The 27,557-nt window shown below is 51.5% G+C and overlaps 9 protein-coding genes across 9 annotated transcripts; 3 read left to right on the plus strand and 6 right to left on the minus strand.

Moving 5' to 3' along the window:
- Positions 1–985: 985 nt before the first annotated feature.
- On the minus strand, positions 986–2,811 carry AUEXF2481DRAFT_427840 (uncharacterized protein). Its single transcript, XM_013485440.1, has 2 exons — positions 2,332–2,811; positions 986–2,267 (listed from the first exon to the last, which is right to left on the minus strand). Exons 1-2 carry the CDS (start codon positions 2,577–2,579, stop codon positions 1,187–1,189), a joined length of 1,329 nt encoding a protein of 442 aa, XP_013340894.1. The 5' UTR covers positions 2,580–2,811; the 3' UTR covers positions 986–1,186.
- Positions 2,812–5,422: 2,611 nt separating this feature from the next.
- Positions 5,423–8,754, minus strand: AUEXF2481DRAFT_32245 (uncharacterized protein; the record flags this gene model as incomplete). Its single annotated transcript, XM_013485334.1, has 2 exons — positions 5,423–7,716; positions 7,767–8,754. The coding sequence occupies 2 exons, from the start codon at positions 8,752–8,754 to the stop codon at positions 5,423–5,425; spliced, it is 3,282 nt and encodes a 1,093-aa protein (XP_013340788.1).
- A 2,242-nt stretch (positions 8,755–10,996) lies between these two features.
- On the minus strand, positions 10,997–13,334 carry AUEXF2481DRAFT_428021 (uncharacterized protein). Its single transcript, XM_013485441.1, has 4 exons — positions 12,833–13,334; positions 12,753–12,782; positions 12,219–12,701; positions 10,997–12,168 (listed from the first exon to the last, which is right to left on the minus strand). The coding sequence occupies exons 1-4, from the start codon at positions 13,020–13,022 to the stop codon at positions 11,189–11,191; spliced, it is 1,683 nt and encodes a 560-aa protein (XP_013340895.1). The 5' UTR covers positions 13,023–13,334; the 3' UTR covers positions 10,997–11,188.
- A 417-nt stretch (positions 13,335–13,751) lies between these two features.
- Positions 13,752–15,533, minus strand: AUEXF2481DRAFT_32247 (glycoside hydrolase family 17 protein; the record flags this gene model as incomplete). The annotated part of the gene is made up of 1 exon (XM_013485335.1): positions 13,752–15,533. One exon carries the CDS (start codon positions 15,531–15,533, stop codon positions 13,752–13,754), a length of 1,782 nt encoding a protein of 593 aa, XP_013340789.1.
- A 972-nt stretch (positions 15,534–16,505) lies between these two features.
- Positions 16,506–17,000, plus strand: AUEXF2481DRAFT_32248 (uncharacterized protein; the record flags this gene model as incomplete). Its single annotated transcript, XM_013485336.1, has 1 exon — positions 16,506–17,000. The coding sequence occupies one exon, from the start codon at positions 16,506–16,508 to the stop codon at positions 16,998–17,000; it is 495 nt and encodes a 164-aa protein (XP_013340790.1).
- A 575-nt stretch (positions 17,001–17,575) lies between these two features.
- Positions 17,576–18,797, plus strand: AUEXF2481DRAFT_32249 (uncharacterized protein; the record flags this gene model as incomplete). Its single annotated transcript, XM_013485337.1, has 3 exons — positions 17,576–17,823; positions 17,853–18,293; positions 18,347–18,797. The coding sequence occupies 3 exons, from the start codon at positions 17,576–17,578 to the stop codon at positions 18,795–18,797; spliced, it is 1,140 nt and encodes a 379-aa protein (XP_013340791.1).
- A 998-nt stretch (positions 18,798–19,795) lies between these two features.
- On the minus strand, positions 19,796–20,749 carry AUEXF2481DRAFT_47956 (uncharacterized protein; the record flags this gene model as incomplete). The annotated part of the gene is made up of 2 exons (XM_013485394.1): positions 19,796–20,661; positions 20,722–20,749. 2 exons carry the CDS (start codon positions 20,747–20,749, stop codon positions 19,796–19,798), a joined length of 894 nt encoding a protein of 297 aa, XP_013340848.1.
- Positions 20,750–21,152: 403 nt separating this feature from the next.
- Positions 21,153–24,414, minus strand: AUEXF2481DRAFT_68820 (uncharacterized protein; the record flags this gene model as incomplete). Its single annotated transcript, XM_013485417.1, has 4 exons — positions 21,153–22,696; positions 22,790–22,912; positions 23,538–24,108; positions 24,166–24,414. 4 exons carry the CDS (start codon positions 24,412–24,414, stop codon positions 21,153–21,155), a joined length of 2,487 nt encoding a protein of 828 aa, XP_013340871.1.
- Positions 24,415–25,600: 1,186 nt separating this feature from the next.
- AUEXF2481DRAFT_68749 (uncharacterized protein) lies at positions 25,601–27,237 on the plus strand (the record flags this gene model as incomplete). Its single annotated transcript, XM_013485413.1, has 4 exons — positions 25,601–25,977; positions 26,083–26,523; positions 26,575–26,797; positions 26,857–27,237. 4 exons carry the CDS (start codon positions 25,601–25,603, stop codon positions 27,235–27,237), a joined length of 1,422 nt encoding a protein of 473 aa, XP_013340867.1.
- Positions 27,238–27,557: the final 320 nt, after the last annotated feature.

The following is a 27,557-nucleotide window of genomic DNA, read 5'->3' on the forward strand; positions in this document are numbered from 1 at the left end:
TTGAATTGCATTTTTCTCTAGATGAGCTTTGTGTCCTCTACGTCTCCTACTCGATTTTTGTCCTGGTCGTTGTCTCTTAGACTTCCTATCATTCTGATGCGAGAGGACATCAATTGACTAGCTCATTAGCAATCACCTGGGAAGTAAAGACCAATGTTATCAGGATGAGAAGGAATGACTATAGGAACAAGAGACGGTAGTTACTAAAGACCCGAGATTACATTCGAAGCCCACTCTTGGAGGGGAATATGAACGACTGTGTGGTAACAGATATAGGCATGATGATCGATACTGAAGCAGGCACGCGAAAGAGATGCATCTCATTGGCCAAGACGAAAGCTGTGATCGATTCGACACTCGAAATGGATCGACACAGCACCAACGATTCTGAAGTGATCAAGACAGGGAAGTCCAGATCAGATCAGCAAGAACCGAAAAGCACATCGGATTGATCAACATACAAAGCGATCCCCGACAGGCTCGAGTGGAGACGTAAATCGAGGCCGGGGTATCAGGGCTAGCGACAATGACACGAAGATGGACAGAGAGGAGGATGTATCGGTACATTGATCTACACATGACTACATGCCTATCCACTAACTGTCGCGATGTTGATTTGAACTCTTATTTTTCCTTTTTTCATACCAGAACATTCACAGCATATGCAACCTTGACCCAAAACCCAAACGAGGTGTCTAAATTACACCAACAGGAAAGCAATACCCAAACAAGAAAACCCAAAGTCCAGGAAATCCCAAAACAAGAAACCAAAGAAGGAAAATGACTCCGCCACCATCCTACATGTGTAACGCTCCAAGCTCCTTCTCCAGAGCTAACCGCAAGCCGTCGTCCAAAAGTGGAATGTGAAGAAGTGAAGGAAGAATGTGTGACCCATGGTCTCTTTGTTTGTGCGAAAGAGGGTTGATGCAGAAGTGAAACAAGATGATCAGCCTTGAAGAAAGGCGATGATCATGAAGAACTACCGGTCCAGTACCGGCATAAATGTGGCTTTGAGGGGCTGAAACGTGAAGAGCCGTTGGGCTTCTTTGTGTGACAAGAACATCTCAAATGTTCTGTTTAGGCCGATCGGAGATGCAGAGTTTCTCAAGCCATTTGTGATGTGTTATACAGTATAACAGTGCAGGGAATGTCTGAAGAGTGGCTTGCAGCTGAAGGAAGTAAGCTCTCAAGATGACTGGTTACCACGTCTGCTCTCGATCAAGCGCTCGGCAGCAACATATAGCTCATCCAGATACCTCATGGCGTCAGGGTCCTTGAGCATCTTTGAAACCTGCAGGCCTGCAGAGATAAGCTGCAGGACGTTGCGATCGTCTTTCAAAGGTCTGCTTTGATGCTTGGCCGCATGCCTCATCTCGAGCGAGTTTTCCAACACGGTGACCAGCTGCTTGATTTGTCCATTGTAGAGCACACGGGCTGGAATGCGGCGTTTGGTCGCCAGGCGCTTGAGTAGATAGCACCATTCCGTCCATTCGCGATCGGCAGGAACGCGGACGGGTCTCTTGTCAGGCTCCAGTGGGATGGGGAACTGGTATTTCGCTACAAAGTCGTAAGCGCATTGCGACAGGCGGTCGTTGACACGCGTCAGGATCGAGTCTTGCTCCTCGGCATATAGAGATACAGGCAGCTGGATCAACTCCGACTCCGGTGTCTCGAGGTGTGAGTTGGTGGGCTTGGCCAGCAATTGGTGGGGCCCGTCGAACTCGTCACGGCCTGATGATCGGCGGTGCGAGCTACCAGGCAGCAACGCACCTCCATCATTGCTCATGGCGGAGGAGTTGTAGTTGGGATGGAGCATACCCGATTGCTGCTGCTGCTGCTGTTGTTGTTGTTGTTGTTGTTGTTGTTGTTGTTGTTGTTGTTGTTGTTGTTGTTGTTGTTGCTGCTGCTGCTGATGGATTTGTTGCTGAATCTGCTGCTGCTGGAGTTGCTGGAGCTGTTGCAGCTGTTGAGCGTTGTTCATGTCTACTGTGTTAAGTCCTGGGGGTGGTGCTGTCGTATAGGGGTTTGATGAGATGGACGAATTGTAATAATCCGGTGTTGGGGGAAATACGGGGTGAATTGGCGATCTTTGTGAGCCGACTGCCAATCCGCCTGCCGAAGACATTCTTGAGGAGCCTACTGAAGAACCCGAATCTCTCGGGTTGGTGGTAGTCCATGGTGATGCAGGCCACGAGCGGTCGCTTTGCAAACCAGAAGAAAAGTATGATCTGTTTGATCGTGAGGCTTCCGGTGAAGAAGGAGTGTATCTGATATGATAAGATTAACTTTGGGCTTCAAGCGGTGAGAGCAACATCATTATCATGAACATACAAGCCAGATTGTTGAAGCAGAGTAGGGCGTCGGTTTAATGATGGCCGAGAGGTGGCCTGGTTCTGCTGAAGGTTGAAGGAATCCTCCAATGGACTGCGAGCGGAGTACATGATCGGAGTCGAGGTAGGGGAGTATTTTTTGGTCGTAGCAACCGAAGCACCGGATTGAGAGGAAGAAGTGTCGGGCAGTCGGAATGCAGGATTGAGAGAGGGTTCTGAACAAAGCCTAGCAATCATAACCGATGACATACCGCCACTTATTGTATTGCAAAGGGGGGCAGTCAGATTGTGGATCAATGGCTGGTTGGAAGAAAAAAAGTGTTTTTACGGCAGTGGAGGAAAGTGCTTAGCTGATATAAACAGAACAAGAGCCCCTCCCAAAAGTGCCAATCGCTGCAACTGCGGGCACCTTCGTCATCACAACATGTGAAGGAAAGCAGAGGGATCTGTCTTGTTACGGTTCACTACGCACTGAAATGAGCAGGGGACGGGAGTGGTGTGTGCACAACTCCAGGCACGCCTCAGAGATGGGCGTCAGCGTCGCAATGCACCAAAAGCGCAAGCAAGCACCACACGTCTACCGGAGAGGGCAAGGCCGAAAAGCTTCGTACAGGACGGTCTGGGATCCAAAAAACCGCAGGTTCCATGTTTTGGATGCTTGGTGATGCCCGACGAACACATGGGTGCAGACGGGTCGCGGACCTTGCCGAGAGATGCCCAGTAGTCGGCTAGTAGAGTCGTGGATACTCATGTCCACCGCCAGTCCAAATACGACACATCCGTTGCCGGTCACTGCGCGATTGCTGCGTGTGATTATGGCAACAACCAGTTCTGCTCAGCAAAAGCCAAAATGTGGCAGACAGGGCCGAGCGTTGATTTTCTTTCGCAACGTCCAACGTCGATCTCTAGAAACAAGCACATCCACGCGATGCATCATCACCCGACTTCCGCCTTTCTTCCAATCACCGCGCCTCCGGGCTCCTTATTCAAGACGAAACCCGGCAATCTCGGGCAGAAGAGGCCGCACAGTGGCGCTGACACCATACCGCTGTATGGTGAAGGAGTGAGGGAGAAGCTTCGGTCAACAAGGTTGTTTCACCATGACTCGGGGACTCGAGTTTGCTTTGCGTAACGGGGCAAGGCTGATGGCGGCACCGGGAGAGGCTTGAACGAGGTTGGAATGAAGAGGGGGACGAGGTCAGCAAGACAGGAAACGGCGCCCGGACAGTGTCAAACATCAAGTCCATAGTGGCCTTCTCAAGCAGACCTCTCTCATCTACCACGGATATGCCATCTAGACGTACGGAATAGCATGGTTTCGAGTTTAACACGTATGCGATCGGTGATTGAACGTGTCCTCGTGTTCCCCATTCCAATCTATCAAGGTTGTTGGCGCTCCACGATCTCCAAGTCGTCTTCCAGAGGATGATCTGTTGCTGGGTATCGATCAAGTGTGATTGGGCAGCATTTACGGAAACTCTGGAAAACTGGACCCCTCTTTTGGTCCGCCGAGAAATCCCAAACCACCAAACGGCTAAACCCAGCCCGCCGACATTGCACTGCACTCTATCTTGCCTTTTTGCTTTCCCTGCTTGACCGATGGGATGGTGGACATGAATCAGTAGCAGCACGAGGCGTACACGGATTGTGCAATGTTACCGTGATGCCACAAGCACTTCAGGGCAAGGTAGCCACGAGGTGGGAGAGGGTCTATGCTGTCGAGAAAAGTCCATTCTTCTGCTTCTGTAGCCGCGACGTGGGTCTGTTCGCGAAATTTGACACGGAGGGGCATCGAAAAGTTCCACAAAGCTTCTAGAAGGGGAAACCTTTGCGGCATACACACCGCATGCGAACAAAGCCGTCGACTTCTCAGACATGACAGCCCGTGTTCCAAACAACGATGGCTCTTTTGTTTGCTGGCTTCGGCAAACATGGCAAGCGCGCTAAGCGACCACTGCGCTTGCCGACATCCAAAACGACAAACCCGCGTCAAACACAGGCTCGGTAAGGGTTCTCAGCCAAATGTCTCACTCTCTCCGACGAGGTTCCCAGCAATCCGGTCAAGCTTCAATACATTATCTCGTATGCCACGTTGTGTACCAACGAGCTAAGAAGCGTCAATCGGGGTCTGTGATCTCTTCAATGGTAGATTCTGGAATCTATTCGAAATTGATCAACAAAGATCACGTTGCGCGATCAGGCATGCCATAATGTCCGCACTGCTCAAGGTCACAAAACTATCAGCGAATTTACCCAGCCCGCACATGTCCACTGTGGAGGCCAATGATGTCGTCAAATGGTAGGCCTTACAACCCCAACAGGCTTCTAGAAGGCTTGGAACATAATCGTGCCGTTCAGCCAGCCTTATCCATAACATCATACTGTCGGCCTTGCAATGTCAAGCATCGTGGCCTTGTTCAAGTGGTCCAGTCACTGTTTCCAGGCATGCCCGCCGAGTGACGGTGGTATCCTCCCAGAGTTCAACTAATTCTCCCGCGCCATAAACCAGAGTACTGGGACAATCTCTTCTTTCCCTGTCAATGTTTGACGACGCTCTGCTCGGAAACAACTTCTCGTCCCGGGAAGGAGTCATGTATAGGCTTATTTTCTGTTCTCTGCAATTGTTGCCATCTCTGTATTTCTTTCTGTCTTTCTCTTCTAGAACTGCGGGTACAAGAAGCTACTAATGAGGCCTTCCCTTCTCGGAAATTGTTATTACCGAAATATGATGTACAATCAATGCCATGGCCGCCCAAACAAATAGAGCTGGAAAATGAAAATGAAAAAGGAAAAATGGCAAATGGCTCCCACGACCATCTTGCATGCTTTCTTAATGGGGTATCGAGAGAAGAAGAACCCGCAATGAATCGCTGAAAACATGTCACAACTCCCCGACCTTTTGTTCTTATCCTGGACCCAGATATCCAACCTTCCTTCCATTTCACCGATTGATCCTATTACTTATTCCAGTTGACGCTTAAGAACGGAGCAACTGTATTCTGCTACCTCCGCGGCCTCCTACCTTGACCACTTGGTCTAGCCAATAGGACTCAGCAGAAGATGTGGGCAGCCTGTCAGGCGACCGATGCTCATCATATGAACTGAGGCTGCTCATAGGCTGCGCCTGCTTTGGTGTCGTGCGAGGGAACGTCCTCGTTACCAGCACGACTCATGACGGTGTCGCGCTTTACCCGCAAGCTGCCTCTGTCACCGCGGATCACATGGCCAGTGTCGACCTTGTCTTGGATCATCTCATCCAGAAGCTTGGTCATCTCATCCACGGTTCGTCTGGTGCCGGGCACATTTTTAGCGCTCCTAATTCTCGCTACGTGGTTCGACGGGTCGACAGGAGTTCCGATGTTTGTGCTGACATCGCCCCCTTCCATGTCAGCTGGGAGAAGGGAGGCGGGATGCTTTGACAGCCGCGAGAAATTCTGCACCCCAGAAGGCGGCGATCCAGGTGGTGACATCTGGTTGGCGGCACTGGCAGGCCCACTCGTGCTTCGAAATAGCTCAGGGCGACTCATGCTACGAAAGGGCGTGCCTGTCTCCCTTTTCTCCGGAGAGGTGGTAGGGCTTTGTCTAAAGGCCGGGTGTTGTGACAGAACACCAGAAGTGTCAAGCATGTCACGCTTCCTGGCTGCATTCCTCAGCGCAGTCACCATACGCGTCTGATCTTCGAGCTTTTGTCGGAGTCGCTCAATTTCCTGGTCCTTTTCTTTGACCACAGCATCTGGGTTTTGCCCGTTTCGAGATGGCACAGGACTTGGTTGAGGAGACCTTGCACTGCTCGCCCTGCTGTAAGAATTGTTCCTCGTTTGCAAGAGGCGTTTCTCCAGAGTTGCAATGTAGCGATCCTTATTTGCGAGATCGGCCTGTAAAGCACTGATTCGACGGGCCGACGAGGCACTCCCGGGGTCCAGAGCGTCCTCGTCAGCTGCCGACTCCTCCTCATCGTTTTCATCCTCCGATGCGGAAGCCAGTTCGATTTGCGATGTCCGTGCTATAGGAAGCATACCCGCCACGGTGGAACCGGACTGGACACGACTCGAAGTGGTCTGACTCCCACTGCTGCCTGGTCTTCGACTCTTTGGCCGATCCAACGTGCTATGTGTGCTGGTCCTCTGTAGGACTGGCATGCTCGAGCTTGCGTTAGAATATCGCCCCGAATTTACTCCTCGTGACTTTGAACTCAGAATCAATCGGTTCAGATGTGCGATACGCTCCTTGAGTGCAGTCCTAGCAAGCTGCATTTCCAGCATCTGCTCTTCGTGGCGCTCGGCACTCTCGCGTTCTCTTTCTCTCCACCGCTCTTCCTCGACTTCGGCCTTCTCGGCCTTCTCGGCCTCATTCTTTATCTTGCTTTGTTCTTCCAGTTGGGTTCTTAGCTCGATGATCTCCAGCTTGTATCGGTCAAGTAAAGCTCGGCTCCGTGGGTCTGCGCCATCGGCAGGATTTGACTCGTTCCGTTTCGCATGGCTGACGAGGTTATTTTTGGCTCTGCTTGCAAACTTCAGTGTGTTGAGGGTCTCGGTGGTGTGCGATGAAGTTGCAGCAGCGCTGCTAGACGCCGAAGACAGCTGGACAGTACACAGGATAGAGACCAATGAGTTTCCAGAAAGTGCAGGTTGAAGAAGTCGAGTAAGTTTGCTGTCTCTGTAAGGAAGATGCTTTTGATCTTTCTCCGCAAGCTCCTTGTCGCCAGATAAACGAGCGATGACCGTGCCTAATGTAAGTAGAGACTTGTTGATATGACCACCTTCGGTCCGTCGCTCCTTGCTCTCGGCTGCCTTCTCGGAGCCAGCAAGATCAATCAAGGAGAGAGTCGAGACAAGAACGCTGCCGGGCAGCAATTTATCACGTCTGGAATCATCGACCGGAGCGGCGGAGCGTTCACGCGACTCGACCACGATTTGTACAACAGCGTGTGAGCGCGACGAGCGAGCGTTGAATTGTGTGCCTGCCACACGTCTCTGCTGGTCACCACGTGCAATGACTCTAAGAAGTTGGTTGGGGCTTTGCACAATCTCCTCTTTCAGCGGAGTCGCATAGACTCCACGGCGAGGGTCTTCGCGCAGTTTGATCTCTTCGTTCGAGTCGGGATTGAGCAAGTCGTATATTTTCTCGTTGTAAATTTCGAGGTAGCTGACACGCAACAGAAACTCGCGGGCAGGATTTTGGCGAATATACGAGAATATGTCGGTGATGGCGAGAGGGATGACACCGGGAGACATGGCAGTGCCTTGCATGGAGAAGGTCTTTCCCGTTCCCGTCATGCCGTACGCAAAGACGGTACCATGGTAGCCCTCCATGACGCGCCGAACAAGGCGTTTGGCGGCCGATTCGTAGACGCGAGCATTCTGATCAAGTGGTGAGAATACATTATCTGCAGTCAAGGTCAGTACAAGATTTAGCGGTCGAAGGGGAAAGACGCACCATAGCGATGTTCTCCACTCTCGTAACTTATAAGAGAGCGTCTGCCATCGACCAGCCATTCACCATCTGGCTGAGTGTCTGCGGCAGCATCGGGCCTTACGCGAACACTGACAGTAATGTTTCCCTTTGCTTCTTTGTCCTTGTCTCCATTGAGTATCTCGGCCATAGAGCCGTCGACCACGGGCGTGTCGGGTGTCAGAGGCGTGGCCGGGGAAACTGGCGCAGACGATGAACGGCTTCCAGGTGGAGATGGTATGCTTAGGAGGCTGTCGCTCTTGGAAGTACGGACGGCGCTGGTAGGAATTGTGCGGAGAGATGCAGTTGATGTCTTTGAAGGTAGATTGCGGAGAGATTGCTTGGATTGCAGTCTACGAAGTGCGGTAGGAGGTTGTAGGGGTGATAGCGGTAGGTGCGGACTCGACGAAGAATAGGAAGTTGATATGAGAGGACTCGTGGATTGAGGGCTGGACGACGAGAATTGCGCAAGGGGGCTGGCGCTGCCACTGCCAGGGGGTCGCGGAAAGGCTTCGATGCTGATCGTCTTGCGCAAGTTGGGAGTCGGCACTCGCGAGACCGACGGCGACGGCGAGGATGCCTGAGTGCGCAGAGTAGGAATTGACGGCGACGACGTGACGGATCGAGGGATTCCCGTGGCTGCGCGCGCCCGAGGGTCGCCTGAAAGTCCGATTGTTGTTGTTGTTGATGCAGCAGCTGCACCTTCCCGCTCCTTGTCCGACCCTGCGCTTTCCTCTCCAGCCGCGGCCGAGCCTCGTGTCTTCCTCATTGCCGGCGGCAACGGCGGTAGCGGAATCGATGGCGGCGGGTTTGCCTGCGGGCTGAGGAATTGCTGCTTCTGGTAATGATGCTGTTGGCGTGGTGTATGTTGAGCGGGCTCGGGTCGAGGATACAAGTAATGCTGTGCTGAAAGGCGTTGTTCCTTTTGCTCCTGCTCGAGCTGCAGGAGTAGTTGCACCCCTCCTCCAGGCATGGCTCGCGTGTCCCCCTGCTCCTATACCCAGAGACCAATTCTGCACGCCGTTGGTTTACAAGCAACGACAACGCTCACAGCACATGGCATACGCTCAAGGTTTTGCGTGCAGGGGAATTCAATCGTACAAGAGAAGAGCATGTTCGAGGCTCAATCGCCGTACGAAACTTTACTGGGCATCTGTCTCTCTTTGGATCAACAAATAATGCCTCCCTCGTCACTCGCATTCCTTCCCGTCGCCAACCAGACCCATAACCCTTACTAAAACCACCCTGGCTTTCCCATGGTCGAGCCTTATGTGCAATTTGAGCAGCGCGCGACCCATGCGCCACCCATAAAGAGTCACTGACCCCAGGAACAGGCAAAGATCTCCAGGCTCTCCGATGATATTCGGAGTAGCCTCTGTTCACGGCCAATATAGATGAACCTCTACCGCCGAACCTTGAGAGCAATCCTCCACAACCTGCTCTTCCGTTCCGCCTGACCGGGCATACCACTCTCGCCATTGGCAGCCTCATCACACCTCGTGCGTTCTGCGTGATTGTATCCTGCGACCTCGAGTCATCTCTTCACAAGTAATCAAAGGTACCTGCAACGGTTATCCGCACTCGTCCGCGGCAGCCGAAAAGCCAAGTTTTCGACCACCGCGCGGTTGGCGTTCATCGGGCGTTCATCGTCAGGTAGCCGTGCCGCGAGAACTGCCCGCAACAGGGCAACCTTCTTTTGCGCAACCGCACTTCTGTCCGCCTGTCACTGGCAACTCGTCATGTCCCGAGTACGAGCACAGCTGGAGCTAGGTAAGCTTCGACTATGCTCTCAAATCAGTTACTGCCAAGCCGTGATGTTTTGTTGAGCGTGGATCCAACATTCCTCTGATGTACTCGTACGGCGCGCACTTGCTTTCTCTACAGTCTTTGCACGAACAAAACTCTACGAGAATCTCTTACGACCAGCGCCGCAATGTGACACGCGGCCAAGTAATCACATTATCCCATCCCTCCAAATTGACCTTCCAATCAATACACGCTGCCCTTCATGGTCCGTGACCTATCGTCGTGGGGGGCAGATCCAAAGACACAACACAGCAAAAGATCCGGTGTCGAATTAATTGAAGGCATAGATTGGACGCTATGTTTAATGACTTCTATTTGAGGTAGGATACATCTAACAGAGTTCACCTCAAGACATTTTCACTGGCAATCACCAGCCACTTTGCGATCATCAGAATCAAGTACTCCGTACTGCGACAGGCTTGACCAGCTTGCACATGTCGACGACATCCAAGCCTCAAAAGTAGGGCACGCCGATCATGCAATTATTGGACCGTCTCATCACACCAATCGTCCCCTTGGTTTTTATCGCAGGCGTAATGTCGCTTGATATTGCAGCCGATCAGAAATATTTGTCGCAGCGAATGAGATTATCGTGATCGACGTACTTGAGTGCTCAGTAGTCCTGGGCTATCGCTACCTACCCATGTGGTCAAGTCTGTCACGCGCAGCCGCTGGAAGGCACAATCTCCTTTGAGGCTCGAGCAACATCGGCGCGAAACATCGTCTCGTGGGTCCGAAAGGTCTGCGGTTTGAACAAGATTTCGTGCCTTGCAGCAGCTCGTGCTTGTCGTGCCTTCAACATGGAGGGGGGCGGAGGCGGCCTGCTTTAGCGCAAAGGGAAGGAGCACATTCCTGAAGTACATCATCCCTCAAGAGTGAAAATCGGCAAAGCAGCAAAGGTCAAAAGTCCCTGTACCTCCTGTGCTGCGGCCGCCGAGAGCGCAATCATGCGCCTGGCATTTGTGTCCACACAAGACCCATGTCACTACCGATGTCATTTGCACAGGGTACTTGACATCATACCCTGACGAAATATGAAGACATTTCAACTTATGGAAGGTCGAAGCCTTTACGAACACTAGGAAGACAAAACCCAAAAACATCCATCATCGAGGCCCTCACCAGACTGACAACCAATCATGACCACCTCGTCGATGCTTAGTATCTCCCTGAAATCTTCAGAGACACCTTGCACAACTGTGAAGATGTTGGCGTTATCGTCCTCTTTGCGTCAACTCGTCATCGTCTACTGTAGAGATGGTGGAAGAGAAAGTACCAACTCTCCATGCACCATGATCGGAAGAGGGTGTCAACAGGAGGCCAGCTACAAGTCAGCAGCGAATGTAACAGCGCTGGTATACACTTTGAACGATGACCAGCTGTAGAATGTGCTCTCTTTGTCTCGCATACTGGTACGAACACGAAAGAAGCACACCGAAGACTGCCTTGGGGATCACCTGATTGTCTTCATGCAAATAATATGATTCAGCTATGCGTGACAGACTTGAGCACATGGGGAGAAGGCAAAGCTGGCATAGATATCGTGCCTCTCATTAACCTGTGGTTGAAGTGGGCACACTAAACACCCCTCTCCCCTCGACTCAAAACCTTGAGATATCCCTTCCAAACACCCAATTGACAAACCAGTAGACAGGAATGAGAATCCTGTTCCTCCAACTAACACTCTTTGCCAGATACGCACCCCTCCAAATCAACCACGCGACCCTGCCACTGACATCACCACCACTAGACTGCATGATTGCATTCCAGTTCCCGACATACGCCATGATGCCCAGATCTTTGTACGTAAATGCGTTGGCATCGATGGTATTGCGATTAAGCTGTTTGGCTAGCCAACGGGCTTTTTGGTTTGCGACTTGCGCTGTTGCTGGGTAGGCCGAGTTTTCCATGATTGCGCAGTCGCCGAGAGCGTAGACGTTGTTGATTATCGCTCTGCCATTGTTCTCTTCTTTCGTACCGGCAGAAGGTTGCATTATGATACGGAGACGGTCATTTGTCATGATGCCACCACTGCGAGGATGGGTAGAAATATTCCAACTCTTTGCGTCAGATTTCTGTTCCACTGCAGCGCTGGATATGGGGATTGTATAAGGTCTTGCAAGGGATTTTGAGATGAAGGGGTTCATCATGAGGCCGGTGGACCAGACGACCATTCCTACGCCTACTTCTCCTTCTTCTTTCAGATCCAGAGTGTAGCAGCTTGCGTCGTCTTTAATCTCATCACCGTCGTCCGCTTCTTTGAGTTGTTTTGGAGCACCTCTGCGAAGAGACTTGACGTGATGTGATGTCTTCACATCAATACCTTCGCGGGTGAAGCGTTCAATGGCGAACTTTGCAAGCTTGTCGTCGAACATGCTCAGGACTTTTTCCGCAACATCATAGACTGTGATTTTGTAGTATTGCATCAGTTCGGGATAGAGTCTTGCCATGTCTTCGCTGATGAGATCGTGGAGCTCAGCTGAGAACTCGATACCGGTTGGGCCACCTCCTACGACGGCGAAGTTGAGGAGTTGCTTCTTCATTGCCTCGCTGGTGGTTGGGAGGGACGCTGTCTCGAAGCCTCGAGCGTGGTCAGTAAAGCTGAGGGAGACTCAGGGGGAAGCTACTCACAAGAAAGCATTCTGTTGCGAATCTTTCTAGCATCGCCAACGTCCTTGAGGAAGTAGGCATTCTCTTTAACACCAGGTGTGCCAAAAGTCTGCGAGTAGCATCCAACAGCCACAACCAACTTGTCGTAGCTCATCTCGAACAGCTTCCCCTTCTTCGCCTTGACTTTCTTCTCTTGTTGTGATTGATCTGAGTTCTGATCTTCTTTACCATCACCCGTCAAAGCCATAGCCTGCCATGGATTTTCCACAGCCTCTTCAACGGTCAACTTTTGGGTTACAAAGTCGACCGAATCAGCCCATCCCTGGAAAAATTCGACTTTCGTGCGACGAGAGCGGACGGGTTCGAGAGCTGTGCGGAATTCGAGGGTACCAGTGGAAGTGGATGCGAGCAGAGGAGTGAAGACAAAGTAGGAGCGAGGTGATACCACGACGACTTGGTATTTCTTGGGGTCAAGGTCGCGAGCAAGTGTGTAGCCAGCCCAGCCTGTGCATCATATAAGCCGCAGTTATACAATCTCTCAGTAGCGAATCTTACCAGAGCCTAGCACAACGACACGTTCTCGATCTGGTTGTTGTTGTTAGAGAGTGTCAGCGAGGACGGATAGCAGGGCTTACCTCCTTTGCTACTCTCAATGCTTTTTGTGAAGAGTCGTGTCTGTGTTCTCGAGGCCAATTGACCAGCACTAGTCCTCCTCGACACAGCATCTTGACCAAGACTTCTGAGTCCGGCAGCGACAGCAATTGAATCATGCTGTCGCGCAACACCGACATTTCGCGACAGACTTGCGTTCCTCAAGACCAGCATTATGCAGCTATTGTTGGAAGATGAGAGAAAAATTGTGAGGGGAAGAGAGCAAGATATGATTGCTATCTCATGGGCCTGAAAATCTATCTGTCAGACAGCCCCTCCATTCTTGGCTGAGCGTTTGCTTTATCATCGTCTTATTTGTTTATGACTGAGTCGCGATGATGTAACTACCAAGGTGGTTCGGAAGTCGCGGTCGCCGGACCTTCCTCCATCTCTTCCGGTATCCTCCGCAAGCTTCGCAAGCTCTGCCACTCCATCGCCAACGGTCAACCGAGGCATTTTGTGGTCTCTGTGACCGAGACTTGATTGGTTTTTGGCTGTGTCTTATGGAAAATGAAGTGTATCCAGTGCATTGTGGTGCATAGAGAGAATAAGGGGAGCCAACCATCGTCTGAGCAGAATTTGATCAGTCACATTGCTCCAGATCCCGGGTCTTACGGTCAACAGGGTAGACACCATACATCACAGCAATCCAGTCAAGTCTACAAGCACTAGCCAGTCAATTCGCATTGGATCTAAGGAAAGCGGGTGATGTAAAGGTCCCCTCGTGAGGGACTTTGAATTTGTACAGTGAATCCGTTTAAGGAGTTGTTTCGTAAACATGCTAGGTAATGAAGTGATTACATTAAAAGTGTGCGTGCTTTTGTCTTTCGTTATGCTGGATAGGGGAAAAGAAGAATGTCCAACAACAAGCCGTCTAATTGAGAGGTATCAGAGGCGATACGTTTAGCAGGCGCGGACGTAAAGACCCAGAGGAGAGGGGTTGTAGTCCTGGAAGAACTCGAGATCGAGACCGCCAGTGGAGGTGACCTCGAACGAGACTCTCTGGCCGGCAGGGCAAGCGTCCTGGCTGAGAGTGTGGGACGAACCACGCTGGAGTGCGGCAACAGAGCCGATCTGCTTAGCGACAGCGGGAGCATTGGAGTAAGTGGTCGACTCGGTGGCGACGCCGTTCAGAAGGGAAATGGTGAATCCACCCTGGTTGTTGAAGGAGTAGCTGGAGGTCTCGAGCTGGTTAAGCTGAGGGAAAAGGAAGACAGTAGAGCAGGTCTTTCCAGCGTACGAGGCGGGGATGTCGAAGTTGAAGATGGTGGAGATCTTGGGGCTGACAGTGCCGTTGTACTGGGTACCGTAAGCCTTGTTAGGGTTGCTGGAGTCAACAGGGACGATCAAGTGAGGGTACTGGTAAGCACCGTTGATGTCGGCAGGGCATCCAGAGGCAACAGGGGCACCAGTGGGGACGACAGTGGAGGCTGCAGCAGAAGTGACGCTGGGCTTGGCAGAGATAGCAGTCGACATGCCAGTAGGGCAATCTGAGACGGTAGAGCCACAGTTGGTAACGGTAATCAAAGTGGTGGAGTAGAGGGTGACGGTCTCGCCATTGTCAGCAACTGAGGTGGCAGCCTTGGTGGTGACGGGAAGAACAGTGGTTCCGGCAGCAGACGACACAGCGGAGTTGCTAGCAGCGCCAGATGACGAAGGCACGCCACCAGTAGGGACGGCATTGCTAATGGCGAGAGTAGTGCTGGAGGCGGCGGAGGTAGGCATGGTGGCGCTGGCAACAGAGCTAGTAGGAGCGGCAGAGCTGCTGGTGGCAACGCTGGGGCAAGAGAGGTCGTACTTGGGCTGCTCGCCGGATGCAAGAACACCGAAGCTGGGGCTAGCAGAGTCCTGGAGAATGTACCACCAGGTAGGGATGTTGCGGTTGATCAACTCGCAAGCAACGGCCTTCCAGTAAGTCTCGGCGTTATCGACACTGGGGACAGCCAAGTTCTCAGTAGGGCCAGAAACCGGCCAGCCAGTCTCGGTGATCCAGATGGGCTTGCCACCGGCGACACCAGCAACGGCGTTGTACTTGTCGAAGAAGAGGGTAGCGGCGTTGGAGATCGAGTTCTGTTCGGTGTTCTCATAGTATGGGTACTCGTCAAGACCAATGAAGTCGGCAGCAGCAACAACGGCAGCGTTGGAGCTGTTGGTGTAGCTGTTCCAGGTGTCGACGTGACCAACGGGCTTGCCGGAGAGAACGGTGCCAGAGATGGCAGACTTGACCTGACCGATGTAGTTGACGAGGACGTCAGGTGACTGGCCGTAGCCGGAGTTGGCAGCAATGCCGGTGGGAGAGATACGGTAAAGATCCTCGCTACCGACCGAGATACCGACGACGAGGTCGGAGAAGGCCGAACCGTACTGGGTGATGGCGTTTCTGAGAGCAGTGAGCTCGTTGTTGAAGGCATCCTGGTTGGTGGATGCCCAAAGACCAAGGAGAAGAGTGGTGTTGGTCGCAATGGCAGCAGGGATGGCGCTGATTACAGTGTTTGCTGTACCCTCCTGAACCATGGTGTACAGACGAGCACTGTTCCAACCGCTAGTTGTGTCAAGACCTTGAGCAGTGCGGAATTGGGACTCGAAAGCCTCAAGAGTGTTGCCCTGCGAGCCATAGTTGAAACCACGGGCAGCGGCGAGAACGGTGGAGGCACCTCCTGCAAGGGAAAGAATAGCAGATCTCATGTTGATGATGATTATGCTAAGGAAGAATAATAAAAGGCTTCCTGTATGTGATGGGAGAAAGGGCACAAGCTTGAGAGAAGAAATTGGATTGAAGAAGGAAGCGAGCTGTTTTGTACCTAGTGGGCCTCAGTGACGACGACAGAGGAAAGTGTACGATGTACATCGATCCTGCCGTGCTTCCGCCAAAGAGCATGAAGTTTCTTGTGGGGAATTGATGGGTTAGTCGCATGACGAACCAAGACGGTGCAAACCAAGCCGGCTCTGGGCCATGAAAGGGCACCGAAAATAGCAGCATGACGCCCATCACTGCAGGTACGCCATCATCGCGTGGAGGGCTCAGTCGACAAAGTTAACGAAAAATCAGATCCGCGCGGCCAAGAACCAAAGTAAAGGCGGAAAAGCCTTTGTTGGGCCGCCGCCGTCCGCCAAAGGTTGGCATGTCAAGACATTCAACCCCAGTCGGGCAAAGCGGGATACGACGGCCTCCAAGAGAAGGATGTCAAGAGGGCGATCGTATGTAATAGCGTGACGGTAAAGATCGTATTCGCGTCAATGGTGTCTCTGGTAGTCTCATGGGACTATATATGGACGCTGTCCTCCTGACATGTGGTGCCTGAAGATGGCTTGCAGATGGCAGTATCACAATCATTCCGCTGCGGAAAATTCAACACTTGCGTCGAGCTCGCTGTACCTCAAGACAACAAGGTTGGTCCACGTTATCGTAGTCTTCGATGACGATGCAGCTCAGCCGCTGTGTGGCGGCAGCGTGCCTGCCGGATGATGTTGCAGCGTTCGACCTTTTGATCCGCCCCCGTTTGCTGATCAGGAACGCCTTGCCTTATTTAGCCAAAGGCGGGGCAACAGTATTTGCTTGGCGGTAAAAAAAGTCTTGCGCCCATGAATCCTGTCGCCAACAAGCGATCGTGACAAAGAGAAGTTGTTTGCTCTGCAACAAGTGGTTTGGTTCTATTCATGGCGAACCACTATGAGGCGTTGGGTCTCGGTCATCGCCAGTTCGACGGCAATTTGACCACTCAGGATATCAAGCAGGCGTATCGCAAAGCCCTGCTTGAACATCACCCGGACAAGTTGCGAGCTGGAGGTGCATCTCAAAGCGTGGATTCGATCACAATTGCCTACAAAACTCTGTCAGAACCCGAAGCCAAAGTAGACTATGATCGCGATTTGCGTCTGCAGCTCACGCGCAACAAGCGTGGCGAAAAGATCTTTCACACTGGACTCGATATTGTAGACCTTGATGACTTGGATTATGATGAGAAGTCAGGCGAATGGTGGAAAGGCTGCCGTTGCGGCCAGGATCGGGGGTTTGTGGTCACAGAAGACGAACTGGAAAATGAGTCGCGCTATGGAGAACTCATCACTGGCTGCAAAGGTTGCAGTCTCTGGCTCAAAGTGTTGTTCGGGATTGAAGATGATGAAGAGCAAAACGTCCAACTCGCTGGCTGAGCTTACCCACTTGAGCTTGTGTTCCCTCAAGCTTGTGTTTCTGTTACACAGATTCGTGGTGCCTTGCATGAATCAGCAGGCAGCAAAGTCGCCAAACGTCCGCGGAATCAGCTGCACCAGACCCTGCATTACTATCAGCACATCGAGAAGATGCGGAAAGTGGACGTTGGTCTTTTTGATCTTGTTCTCACTGTGTCTACCAGGTCCAAGTATTTTACGATTGGTCGTCCGTGTCGAGAGGCTTCGCAAATGTTCACCGTCATGGTTGGCGGATCTTGCTCTCAACGACATACAACAGCTGTCTGTCACTGTGAGAAGGTTCTCCAGCAGCAGCAACATTTTCATCGCAGCGAAATTCTTCTTCCCTGCTGCTTTGTCAAGACACAAAGCAAAACGAGTCAAAGGGTATCGTTGTTTGTGAGGCGCCGTATGAAATGTATGGTTCGTTGTTCTTCTTTGTGATGTCCACCTCCACATCCGGCTGAAAGATTCCATCGATCGACTGAGATGCGCATGCATACATCGGACGACGGCAGAAACGAGCTCGTATCGTGACTAGCAAGATACTACACACCATGCCCCCTCACGATTACAATATTCCAGACCCACCGCTAGCTATTCCTTCTGGCCTCGCGGAAAACTTCGTTGCTAGGCTGAATCCTGTCACAAATCAATTCAGGATTCAATCTCGTCGATTCGGCCTAGACTCACAGCTCAATTACGCCTCCATGGATGATCCGCCCACTGAACAGAGGGATCTGAAACTTGGTCCCCCTAGTCGATGGCCAGATTGGCATCCTCTATTTCACAAACATGGACTTAAGTTATGGATGCGGCTGGCTTCGTCAACAGCACAGCATACCGAACAGAATCTCAGATGCCCTCGGGTCGCCTGGATACTGATTATATCATCCATCCTGTCCTGATGGAGGATATGTGGCACGGACTTCAGCCTGGTGAATACACGCTCATGGAGCCCGCATTACGTCTAGCATCGGCTATCTTGGACGACCCTGACACTTCGTGCTTCTTTGCCGGACTCACTGTTCCAAGCCGCTCGGTGCCGTGGCTTCATGTTCCATACATCGGGAAATGTGCCGCCTTCAGACCTAGCGATCCCCTTGACCATGTCGCCCAGACAGCGGTGTATGAGAGGTTGACAAATATGCGCAGTTATATGGTCTGGTCAATGCAAGACATCAAGACAGTGGCGAGCGACTTCGAAGCTTTTGGGGTCAATGTGCCTTGGTCTGACAATGAGAACAAAGTGGCGCTTGGTGCCAACGGAGTTGGGTATGTTGATGAGCTCCAGCTTGTCTTCTAAGATAGTTGACATCGTCTCATAGAACTCGATCCTCCGTGATCTACATCAGTAGAGGTTACACAGACGCAATGCGAATGTTTTTGGACAACCATCCTACGCAACCTAAAATCGGAAGATATATCAACGACACACAGTATCTTGCTGGGATTCCTCTTGAAGACAACATTCACCTCGATGAACACTCGGCGATTACTCGTAGCACACTTCTTTTTGCAGACACTCTCATCCACGAATTTGCACATGCAGTCTGCGGTGCCTATTTCGAGGTTTCGGCTATGGCTATACCAGGTGATGTACCATACAACCACATTTTCGAGCCCTTCTTCGCTGGCGATCGTTCCAATGAAGTCGGTCATGCCATCTCGTCTTATATATGGCGCGGCAATCCTGCAGCCATGATGTACTGTAGGGTACCTAAGAGCTTGTCGTCGCGTTGGATGCAACAGCACATTGGTCCTCTCGGACTCTACTGAGCTGACAAATGGGACAAATGGAACGTCGACAGAGGCAATACAGGTCCCACAAAGACGAGGAGTTTGGGTCCTGTTGATTGCATGAATCTTCAGCGTTTGTATCCTGTCCCGCAGGCGCATATTAACAAACTGTTCTCCACTAAGTTGTGGCAAGACGAGATCCATAGTTATGGGCTCGATGCTGTCAGGTTCCCGCGCTTTCACGCTTGGGCGGCAGAATGGACCATGATTGGTGTGACGAAGGGTGAATGGGGGACAGGTGTAGACAGGTGGGGTGATCGAATATGATTTCCTATGATCTGGTATAGCAGGGACCAACAACAACCCATCCAAGAGACACACTGACCAACACACAATATGCTGATGATACGCTTTGGATGTTGACTCTCGTCCACGATCCAGACCTGGGCGGTCAGGGTCGTCCCCATCACGAGTGTCTCAGCTCATATCAACAACTTATCCGCATCATAACCACAGTATATAGGTTACTCTTGCCATGAATGTCCTCGTGGGCTCTTTACGCTCGGGCTGGGCTATCGTTTCAATGTTTGTGCCACCACATCATCCGTCTATTGTGCGTTCTCGGGTATCGATTCAGAGCCAACATCAAAATAAAGAACAACCTGCTGAATCCCGGTGCCTGTAGCTCATTCAAGGCCAGATTGACTCTAATGATGTCGATGGGACTCAAATGACAAGTTCCGGTCCAGGGGTACCCCACTCCGGCTCTCTGAAAGTACCAAATATGGAACAATGATAGCGTTCTCAAGATTTGGACAGGGTGCTACCACTAGCCACAGGTGTTGAGTCATGGCAGATGAAAGCTTGTATCACCAAGCATGACTTTACAGAGGTCGATACAGTATAGCTGCACATGGTATGACGTCACTAGAAACGTTCGTTACAAAACAAAGAGAACATACCTTCCGATTGTTTTACTGTTACAAACAAGTGCTCATTCGTTGATGTGTGCAAGTATATACTGATAATAGCCAAATTTAGTCAACGGCCATGCGAACCTTCAACAGATCTTTCTTGATTATCTCATCCTTCTTATCCAAAAGCTCCTTCATGTCCCAGGTGACACTGACATATCTACCGGCCAGCCAATCTCTCTTCTCGTTGATGAGCCAAGCGATCGTATCAGCAGCCAGCTGAGGTTGGTCAGAGAGCACGTGATGCATTTCCTTAGGTGTTCTGCCGGCTAGCTCGGTCATCACACCGCCAGGGTGAATGCCATAGCAAAGAACGCCCTTGTCGGCATATTCAATCTGGATAAACTCGCCAAGTCGAAGGAGTGCGAGTTTGGATGTCTGGTATGAGCTAGCGCCAGGCATGACGATGTGAGCACCGATAGAACTGGTGTTGATGATGGTCTTGTCGCCATCCTTCGTGTCCAGGAGAACAGGAATGAAAGCACGAGCAATCAGGTAAGGACCTTTGATGTTGACTTCCTGGGTTTTCCACCATTCATCAGGATCGCTTTCTGCAAAGTTTTTGAATATCTCGAGGTATCCGGCGTTATTGAAGAGAAAGTCCAGACCACCAAACTCGCTCTTCACGGTCTCGGCTGCTTGCTCGGTGCTTGCTCTGTCTGTTACGTCCAAATTGATGCTAATGACCTTGGGTGCCGAATGGCCAGCTTCCTTAGCTGTCTTTTCCACTTCGGTGGCGAGATCCGAGAGGGAACTACGAGCACCAAGAGCGATACTAGAGACACCAGCGCGTGCAAGAGATAGAGCTGTCTCCTTGCCGATACCCTTGGAGGCACCAGTGATGAACACACGCTTGCCCTGCAAGTTCTGGTGTTTTGTTGAGATGAAGTCGTAGGTATCATTGTGAATGGTAGGAGTAAAATCGAAGCCTATCAATGAATGGAGTTAGGTACGTCTTTATATCGTCCATGTGGCTCACGATCACATACCAGCGTGATGCATCATGGAATCCGACATTGTGATCAAATAACTCGTGTGTAAATTTCAGAGGAGAATTGATGGATTTAAAAGAGTAAGGGTATGAAGCTGAGCAAGTAATACTGATTCATATTGTTCAAGATGTGATTAAGCAGCCGGAATTAAAGGTAAACCCGAATGGGTGTGACATCATCAACAGAGCCGCTGCATGAAAACTGGCCATCGCCTCACGTGTGAACAGTGGTCGTACACGATATCTTCGCAGGCAATTTTGTCAAGTGTCAACCTACCTTTAAGCTATATCTTGACGTGCCAGTCTCAGCGGACTTGACTATATTCATTGCGCCTGACCCAAGTCAGATGCTTCTCTCGCGGTAGTATGAGCTGCTGCTCAACTCGTATCATTTGTATCGTGAATCTCATCACTCCTCCTCTTATGGTTTCAACAGCCGAACATCTTTGTGGTGCTGACATTGATCCGACTCCACTTGAAGCCGGAGACCAAGCTCTTTGCGAACTGAAATGGCCAGTAGACGTGGTACAGCCACCAAGCTGGAAGTGGATCCCAGATCTCGTATGTTCCATCCCTCCAGAAGAACAAGTGTTCAAGGAAGGTGCCAAAGTGGTCCAAAGCTTCGCCAAAGCTGTTTCCGTGGATTTTGAAGAGCGAGAGGGCTGGGAGTATGATGCATGTAGTCAAGTCATGACCGATCCAGTAGTATTTACCAGGCTGATGGGGATACACGGGCGGGGTATAGGAAGCTCCGTTGGAGCCTTCTGCTTTCGGCGTAGTGGGCTCTTCAAGAAGAGACATGTATCCTTTCTCAATCATTTCGGGTGTGCTGTTGAACAATGCAACGGCGGTATGAGCGCGAGGATTGCATTCGATAGGATATAGTGTGACGACCATATTGGGGTCTCTCTTTGCGCGCTCGGCCTCCTCATGGTCAACCAAGAAGTCGAAAGAGAGATGACCGGTGAAATTTTCAGGGTCGCTTGCTGCATACTCTTGAGTGAAGCGTAGCATATTGCGGCTAAGGGCGGAATCTTGGGGAAGTGCTTCGTAATGCATAAGTAGCTCAGCAGAAGGACAAGCAGTGAAAGCCTTGACCTCGCCACGGACGACCAATGCATGAGTGCAGTATTCAGGACCATCAATAAATTGTTGTAGGATCCAAGGGCGGCTCTCAGATATCTGTAGACGAGAAATATGTGCTTTTGTTGCAGGTACCGAGTCGAATGGCAACAATGTCATGTCGCCTCGGACAGAGTCATCTGTTCCGATGAACTTCATGATGAACTTCTTGCCCGATGGTCGCACATCTTCGAGAACCCTCAAAGCAGCAGTTTTGGAGGTGATTGTATGGGTTTCGGGTACGGTAAGGCCAAGAGACTTGGTGTACTCGGTGAAGGAGTGTTTCTCATGCAGCTTCTGGGTAGTGGCTACATTGTACTGCACTGCCTTGCACTTTGTGAGCAACTCGATCATCTCCTTGGCTTGGCCATCCTCGACAGCGCTTGCTACACCGGAGCAGCTAACCCACAGGTCGACCTTCTCCTTGCGGACAATGTCCAAAATACTTTGACAGTATCTGGCCGAGCCTTCTCTGGTGCCATCAGGCTTCGCAAGACGGTGGAAAGCTTTTATTGAGCGAGACACGTGCCCGCAAGTGATTGGCAAGAATGGTGGCTCAAAGTCGGCTCCAATCACATTGTGACCAGCGATAAAGAATAGGCGAGCGAGGACGAGGCCCTTGGTCATGCCCACACCAGTCACCAACACTGTGCGGGGCTCGAAGTAGCGCGTGTAGGTCGATCTTACTCGAGCGCGGTGTGAAGTCGCTGGAAAGGCGACGAGTATGCGGACCGCATAGCTGAAAAAGAGGATGAATGTATCGAGCGGGAGGAAAAAGAAGCTCAATGCGAGCAGCTTGATATTCTGCAGCGCATGCGCAAGGCGCGACGACTCAGCAGTAAGCATGACGGCTGCACAAGGTGAGAGAGCGAAGGATGCCTCGAGGAGAGAGCTCCTGGCAACACAGCACTCGCAGGACGTTAGCGAGAGGATTGTGAGCCTACGTGTCACTGTCACGACTGAAGCATGGCACAAGAGGAGCCATGTTTGTTGATCCCGATAGCTCCACGATAGCTCGGTGGATAGCTCCACGATAGCTCGGTGGATAGCTGTCCCGTTCTCACATGCTTTCCGCTAGCCAAACGTCATCCATCTAGCACCTCGGCCATGTATCGACATGCCACCAAATCCTAGACGCGAGGCAGGAAATCTTGGTTGGGTTTAGCCAAAGCACGATCGCGTCAGTGCTTCCTTCAAGAGGGCGATTCAAGATGGCCAACACTTCCGATCGTTGAGGCACCAAAGGCAGGGCGAACGGCAGTTCAACGAAGCTTCAGAGCGCAACGAAAAGAGTCGGAGGGGCAAAGACAGCTTCAGCTTGCTGTGCAACCTTTCACAACTCCTTTGTTTACGATTTATGCAGATTGGCATGTGAAAATTGAATAGCGAACAACTTTTTACTATGATACAATTTACGATATCGCTTGTAGTTTGCTGAGCCGATTCTATATGTTCCGTTTCGTTCGTTTCGACGCTCTCCACCAGAGTTGTATGTAGGGATGTTTGGTGCGCGTATATACATTAAATCGTGGTCAATCGCCCCGGAGGCTCTACTCCCGCAAGATCGGCTGCTGTGAGGCGTGAAGCACGGGCTCTGTCTACGAGGACTCTTCGCCGGTGCAACGAGTAATTTCAACACCGTCCTGTGAATGATGTCAATGCTAGTCGTTTGAGGTCGAGGAGACTCTCGACTTACTGGTACACCCGAAGGCTCGTAGCTGTTGATGAGCTTGCTCTCGTAAACCAAGTTGGGGTTGCCCTTGGACTGTTGCAGCTTCTCCTCTGCCTGTCTGTTGGCGTACTGCTTGGAGGTTCTGTCGGCGAATCTGGTGTCGGGGTTGCTCTCGTCTGAAGATGCTTCCGCGGCCTTGCGCTTCTCAGCAACGCTGCTACGGACATACTCAAGGTAGGGCGGGTTGCCGGGCTTGATGACGTTGTCCGCTGCCAGCACTGTTCCAGGAGTCACAATCTTGAGTTCTTCGCAAAGCTTGAGGTCGGTCTTGTAGGCGGGCTTGTAGTGGTCGAGGAACATCATGTCGACATGCTTGAGGATGCCTTCGCTGTGCAGTCTTTGGATCGAGACAGCGCTTGAACCAATGATGACCTTGACCAAGTCACTCAAACCAGCCAGATCAACCAGCGAGGCGATGACTGCGCCAAAGACAGGGTCTCTTTCGAGACTGAAGTAACGCTTACCACCAGCCTTACGCACAGCGTCGGCGTAAAGAATGCAGGAGTAACCAATGTAGCCTCCCAACTCGACCTGTGTGCATTGTAAGCTGTCTGTTGCGTATAATGTTCGGACCTTGGAGAATAGTACCATGGTCTCTGGCTTGACCTCCGAGATCAAGTCGGTGACGATCTTTCCCTTGAGTTCTCCTACATTCATGAGGTACTTCTTTGTCCTCGCGAACTCATCAATGGCAGCAAGTACTTTCTGGGGGTTACCGCGGATCTCCTCAATCTCTGGCTTGCCGTAGACATAATGCAGAAGCTCGAGTTCGCGACCATCATCGAAGAAGACTTCCTCCTGTTCGGCGTAGGCCTTGCTCTGATCGAATTGTGCCATTGTGAATTTTCTTGTAATAGTGTCGAGGTTTGCGAGATTCCAGTGTCGAGTCGACGAGTTCCCAAAGCGGTTGCACAGGATAAATGATTTCAATTCACTCGGGTTCCAAGCGAAGCACTACGTGGCAGAAGCTCCCAAGAGCTGAGCTATCGGAGTGACGCGACGAGCCCCACTATCTGTTGACGAGCCAAAGTAGATCACTCGCGACGACGCGATCTTACGAGCTAAGAGGAGGGGTAATGCTGCAAGAAGCTGCAAGACTCTGCAACGGGAGAATCCAACCATCATGCAAGCGTCACTCGAAGAGGAAGCACTGACGCAAAAGCCAGATCTGCCCCTCACCTGAGCCCCGCATCGACTCCCAGGCATGGGCGGTTTATTTCCAAACAGCTCGATTTGCTGGCAAGATAGATTTGGTTTCGGTTGATTTAACCTAGCCCTGTATACTCGCAGATTCCATCAATATGCTGTCAGATGGTTGTCACCCATTGACGAGCCTTACATGCCGTGTCCACAATCCGTGCTTCCAAGGCCCAGACGACAACTTGAGCCGCAATACGGGAACCCCAGAAAATGTCTCGACAAAAGCTCCGAGTTTAAATATCTGATGTCAGGAACTCATCAGATCTGTGTGGGTCACTAAACTAAACATGGTTTAGGCGGATCTCTTACCCACGACATGGACCCCACGGCCCAAGCCCAACAGGGAAGCTGAGCTGTTAGTCTACGATGCTCATTGGACGTTTGCCATGCCCGCTGTGTTCCATATCCATGGCAGCAGAAGCCTCATGGGCTTGCATGTTGCAGAGATTGACAGGCCTACGAACCTGGCCGGTGCAGGCGGCGGTGCAAGTTTGTGGCACTAGTTTCTGTGTCGGCCAGACGGGGCTGACCTTGGAAGCACGCCCATGATAGCAGGTGCTGCGGAGCGATGCGCCTTGAGACTATGTACCTGGATCCGAGCTAGCGTGAGTCTGTCCTCTAGCTGTTGACGTGATGCACTCGAGCTTCCAGTGCCGTGCTCCAAGATATCCGCCGATCTCGTTGCTGGCAGGAATATATGAAAACCGCTCCTCCTCGACCGATATCTTCCTGCACTCACCTTTCTTCTTCCGCTCTCATCAACCCCTCATCCTCTTTTCAACTTTTCCCTGCGTTTGTTCAACACGCATACAATACCTTAATTATGTCTGACATGAACGCTACTGTCCAGGAGACCAAGACTGGTTTCCATGTCTCCGGATACGAGAAGATCGAGTACGACTTCGAGTTCATGGATGGTGTCTTTGACACCAAGAACAGCCAGCTTGCCGACTGCTACCAGCGTTGGGGCAGAGCCCTGGCTGTCATGGACGCAAACATCTTCGATGTCTACGGAGACGAGATCCAGAAGTACTTCGACCACTACAAGCTCGAGCTTTCCATCCACAAGACCATGATTGGCGAGAAGGCCAAGACCATTGAGACCCTCTTGAGCATCGTTGACTCGATGAACAAGTTTGGTGTCTACCGCAAGGAGCCCGTCCTGGTCGTTGGTGGTGGTCTCGTTACCGACGTTGCCGGGTAATACACAAACAAAGATCCACCGCCATAGATCTATAAGGCACTCTGGCCAATATCTCCTAAGCGGTCAACTCCTACCTTTGAACAATTACTAACCGTTCACAGTTTCGCTTGTGCTTCTTACCGTAGAAACACCAACTTCATCCGTGTCCCCACCACCGTTATTGGTCTGATTGACGCTTCCGTCTCGATCAAGGTTGGTGTCAACTACGACAACTACAAGAACCGTCTTGGTGCCTACCACGCTCCCATGAACACCTTCTTGGACTTCAGCTTCCTTCGCACTCTCCCCGACGCTCAGATCCGTAACGGTTTCGCAGAGTTGATCAAGATCTCCACCTGTGCCCACCTCGACACCTTCAACTTGCTCGACAAGTACGGTGAGCAGCTCATCTCCACCGGCTTCGGTCGCCGTGAGGGTGCTCCCCAGGAGGTTCGTGATGCCGCAGACAAGATCAACCGTGGCGGTATCCACGAGATGTTGAAGCTTGAGACCCCCAACCTCCACGAGATTGGTCTTGACAGAGTCATTGCCTACGGTCACACGTAAGTCAATCTTTATCCTTCGCAAAGATATTTCCACTAACATCAGAACAGCTGGTCGCCTCTCCACGAGCTGATCCCTGACCCACCTCTTCGTCACGGTCACGCCATCTCCATCGACATGGCTTACTCGGCCACTCTTGCCAACATGAGAGGCCTCCTCAGCGACGAGGAGCACAAGAGACTTCTCAACCTGTTCTCTCGTGTCGGTCTCTCCATGGACGACGACAACTTCACCGAGGACATCCTTGACAAGGCCACCAAGGCTATCCTGAAGGTAAGACAATGTCCCAAACATCACACCCTTGTTCACCATGACTGACCTCATCCCACTAGACTCGTGACGGCAAGCTTCGCGCTGCAGTTCCCAGTCCTCTTGGTTCATGTGTCTTCCTCAACGACGTTGAGGCAAGCGAGATGAACGCCGCTCTCAAGAAGCACAAGGAGCTTATGAAGTCCTACCCTCGCGCGGGTAAGGGTCTCGAGGCCTTTGTTGATGGTTCCGACACCGGTTACACCACCAACAACAAGCAGATTGACCCCAACGTGAAGAACTCTGCCAGCAAGTCCGTCATCAACGACGATGTCCAGGGTGGTCCTAAGCCTGACGGCAAGAAGACCGCCGAGAACATGGCCTCGGGCCCCGAGGGTGTTGACGGTGTCTCCAACCCCACCACCAACGGTGCCAACAGCCTTGGTCGTGGCGAGTGCTGCTAGATCCATCTCTTCAATGAACATGGGTTGTTGTCGTTCTTAACCAAAAAAGCTTTTGATACCACGGCCTTGGATGTGCCGACACAAAAAAAACATCACCTACCTTTGGCGCAATGATGGCGCTCTTGTATAAATAACACCTGCATAGATGAACCTAACCCTGTAAAAGGGCCGGTCAAGCTAAGAAAATAGCTACGAATATTCAATTGATGATTTACCAACCACCTCGATTGCCGTTATACTCTGTGCACGTATTCCTTCCTTCATACATGCCAAGCTCCACCCATCTTCGTATTCTCCTCCGTGACCTCATCCATGTACAG

The sequence above is a fragment of the Aureobasidium subglaciale genome (assembly GCF_000721755.1).
Source record: "Aureobasidium subglaciale EXF-2481 unplaced genomic scaffold scaffold_22, whole genome shotgun sequence".
Classification (NCBI taxonomy): Eukaryota; Fungi; Ascomycota; class Dothideomycetes; order Dothideales; family Saccotheciaceae; genus Aureobasidium; species Aureobasidium subglaciale.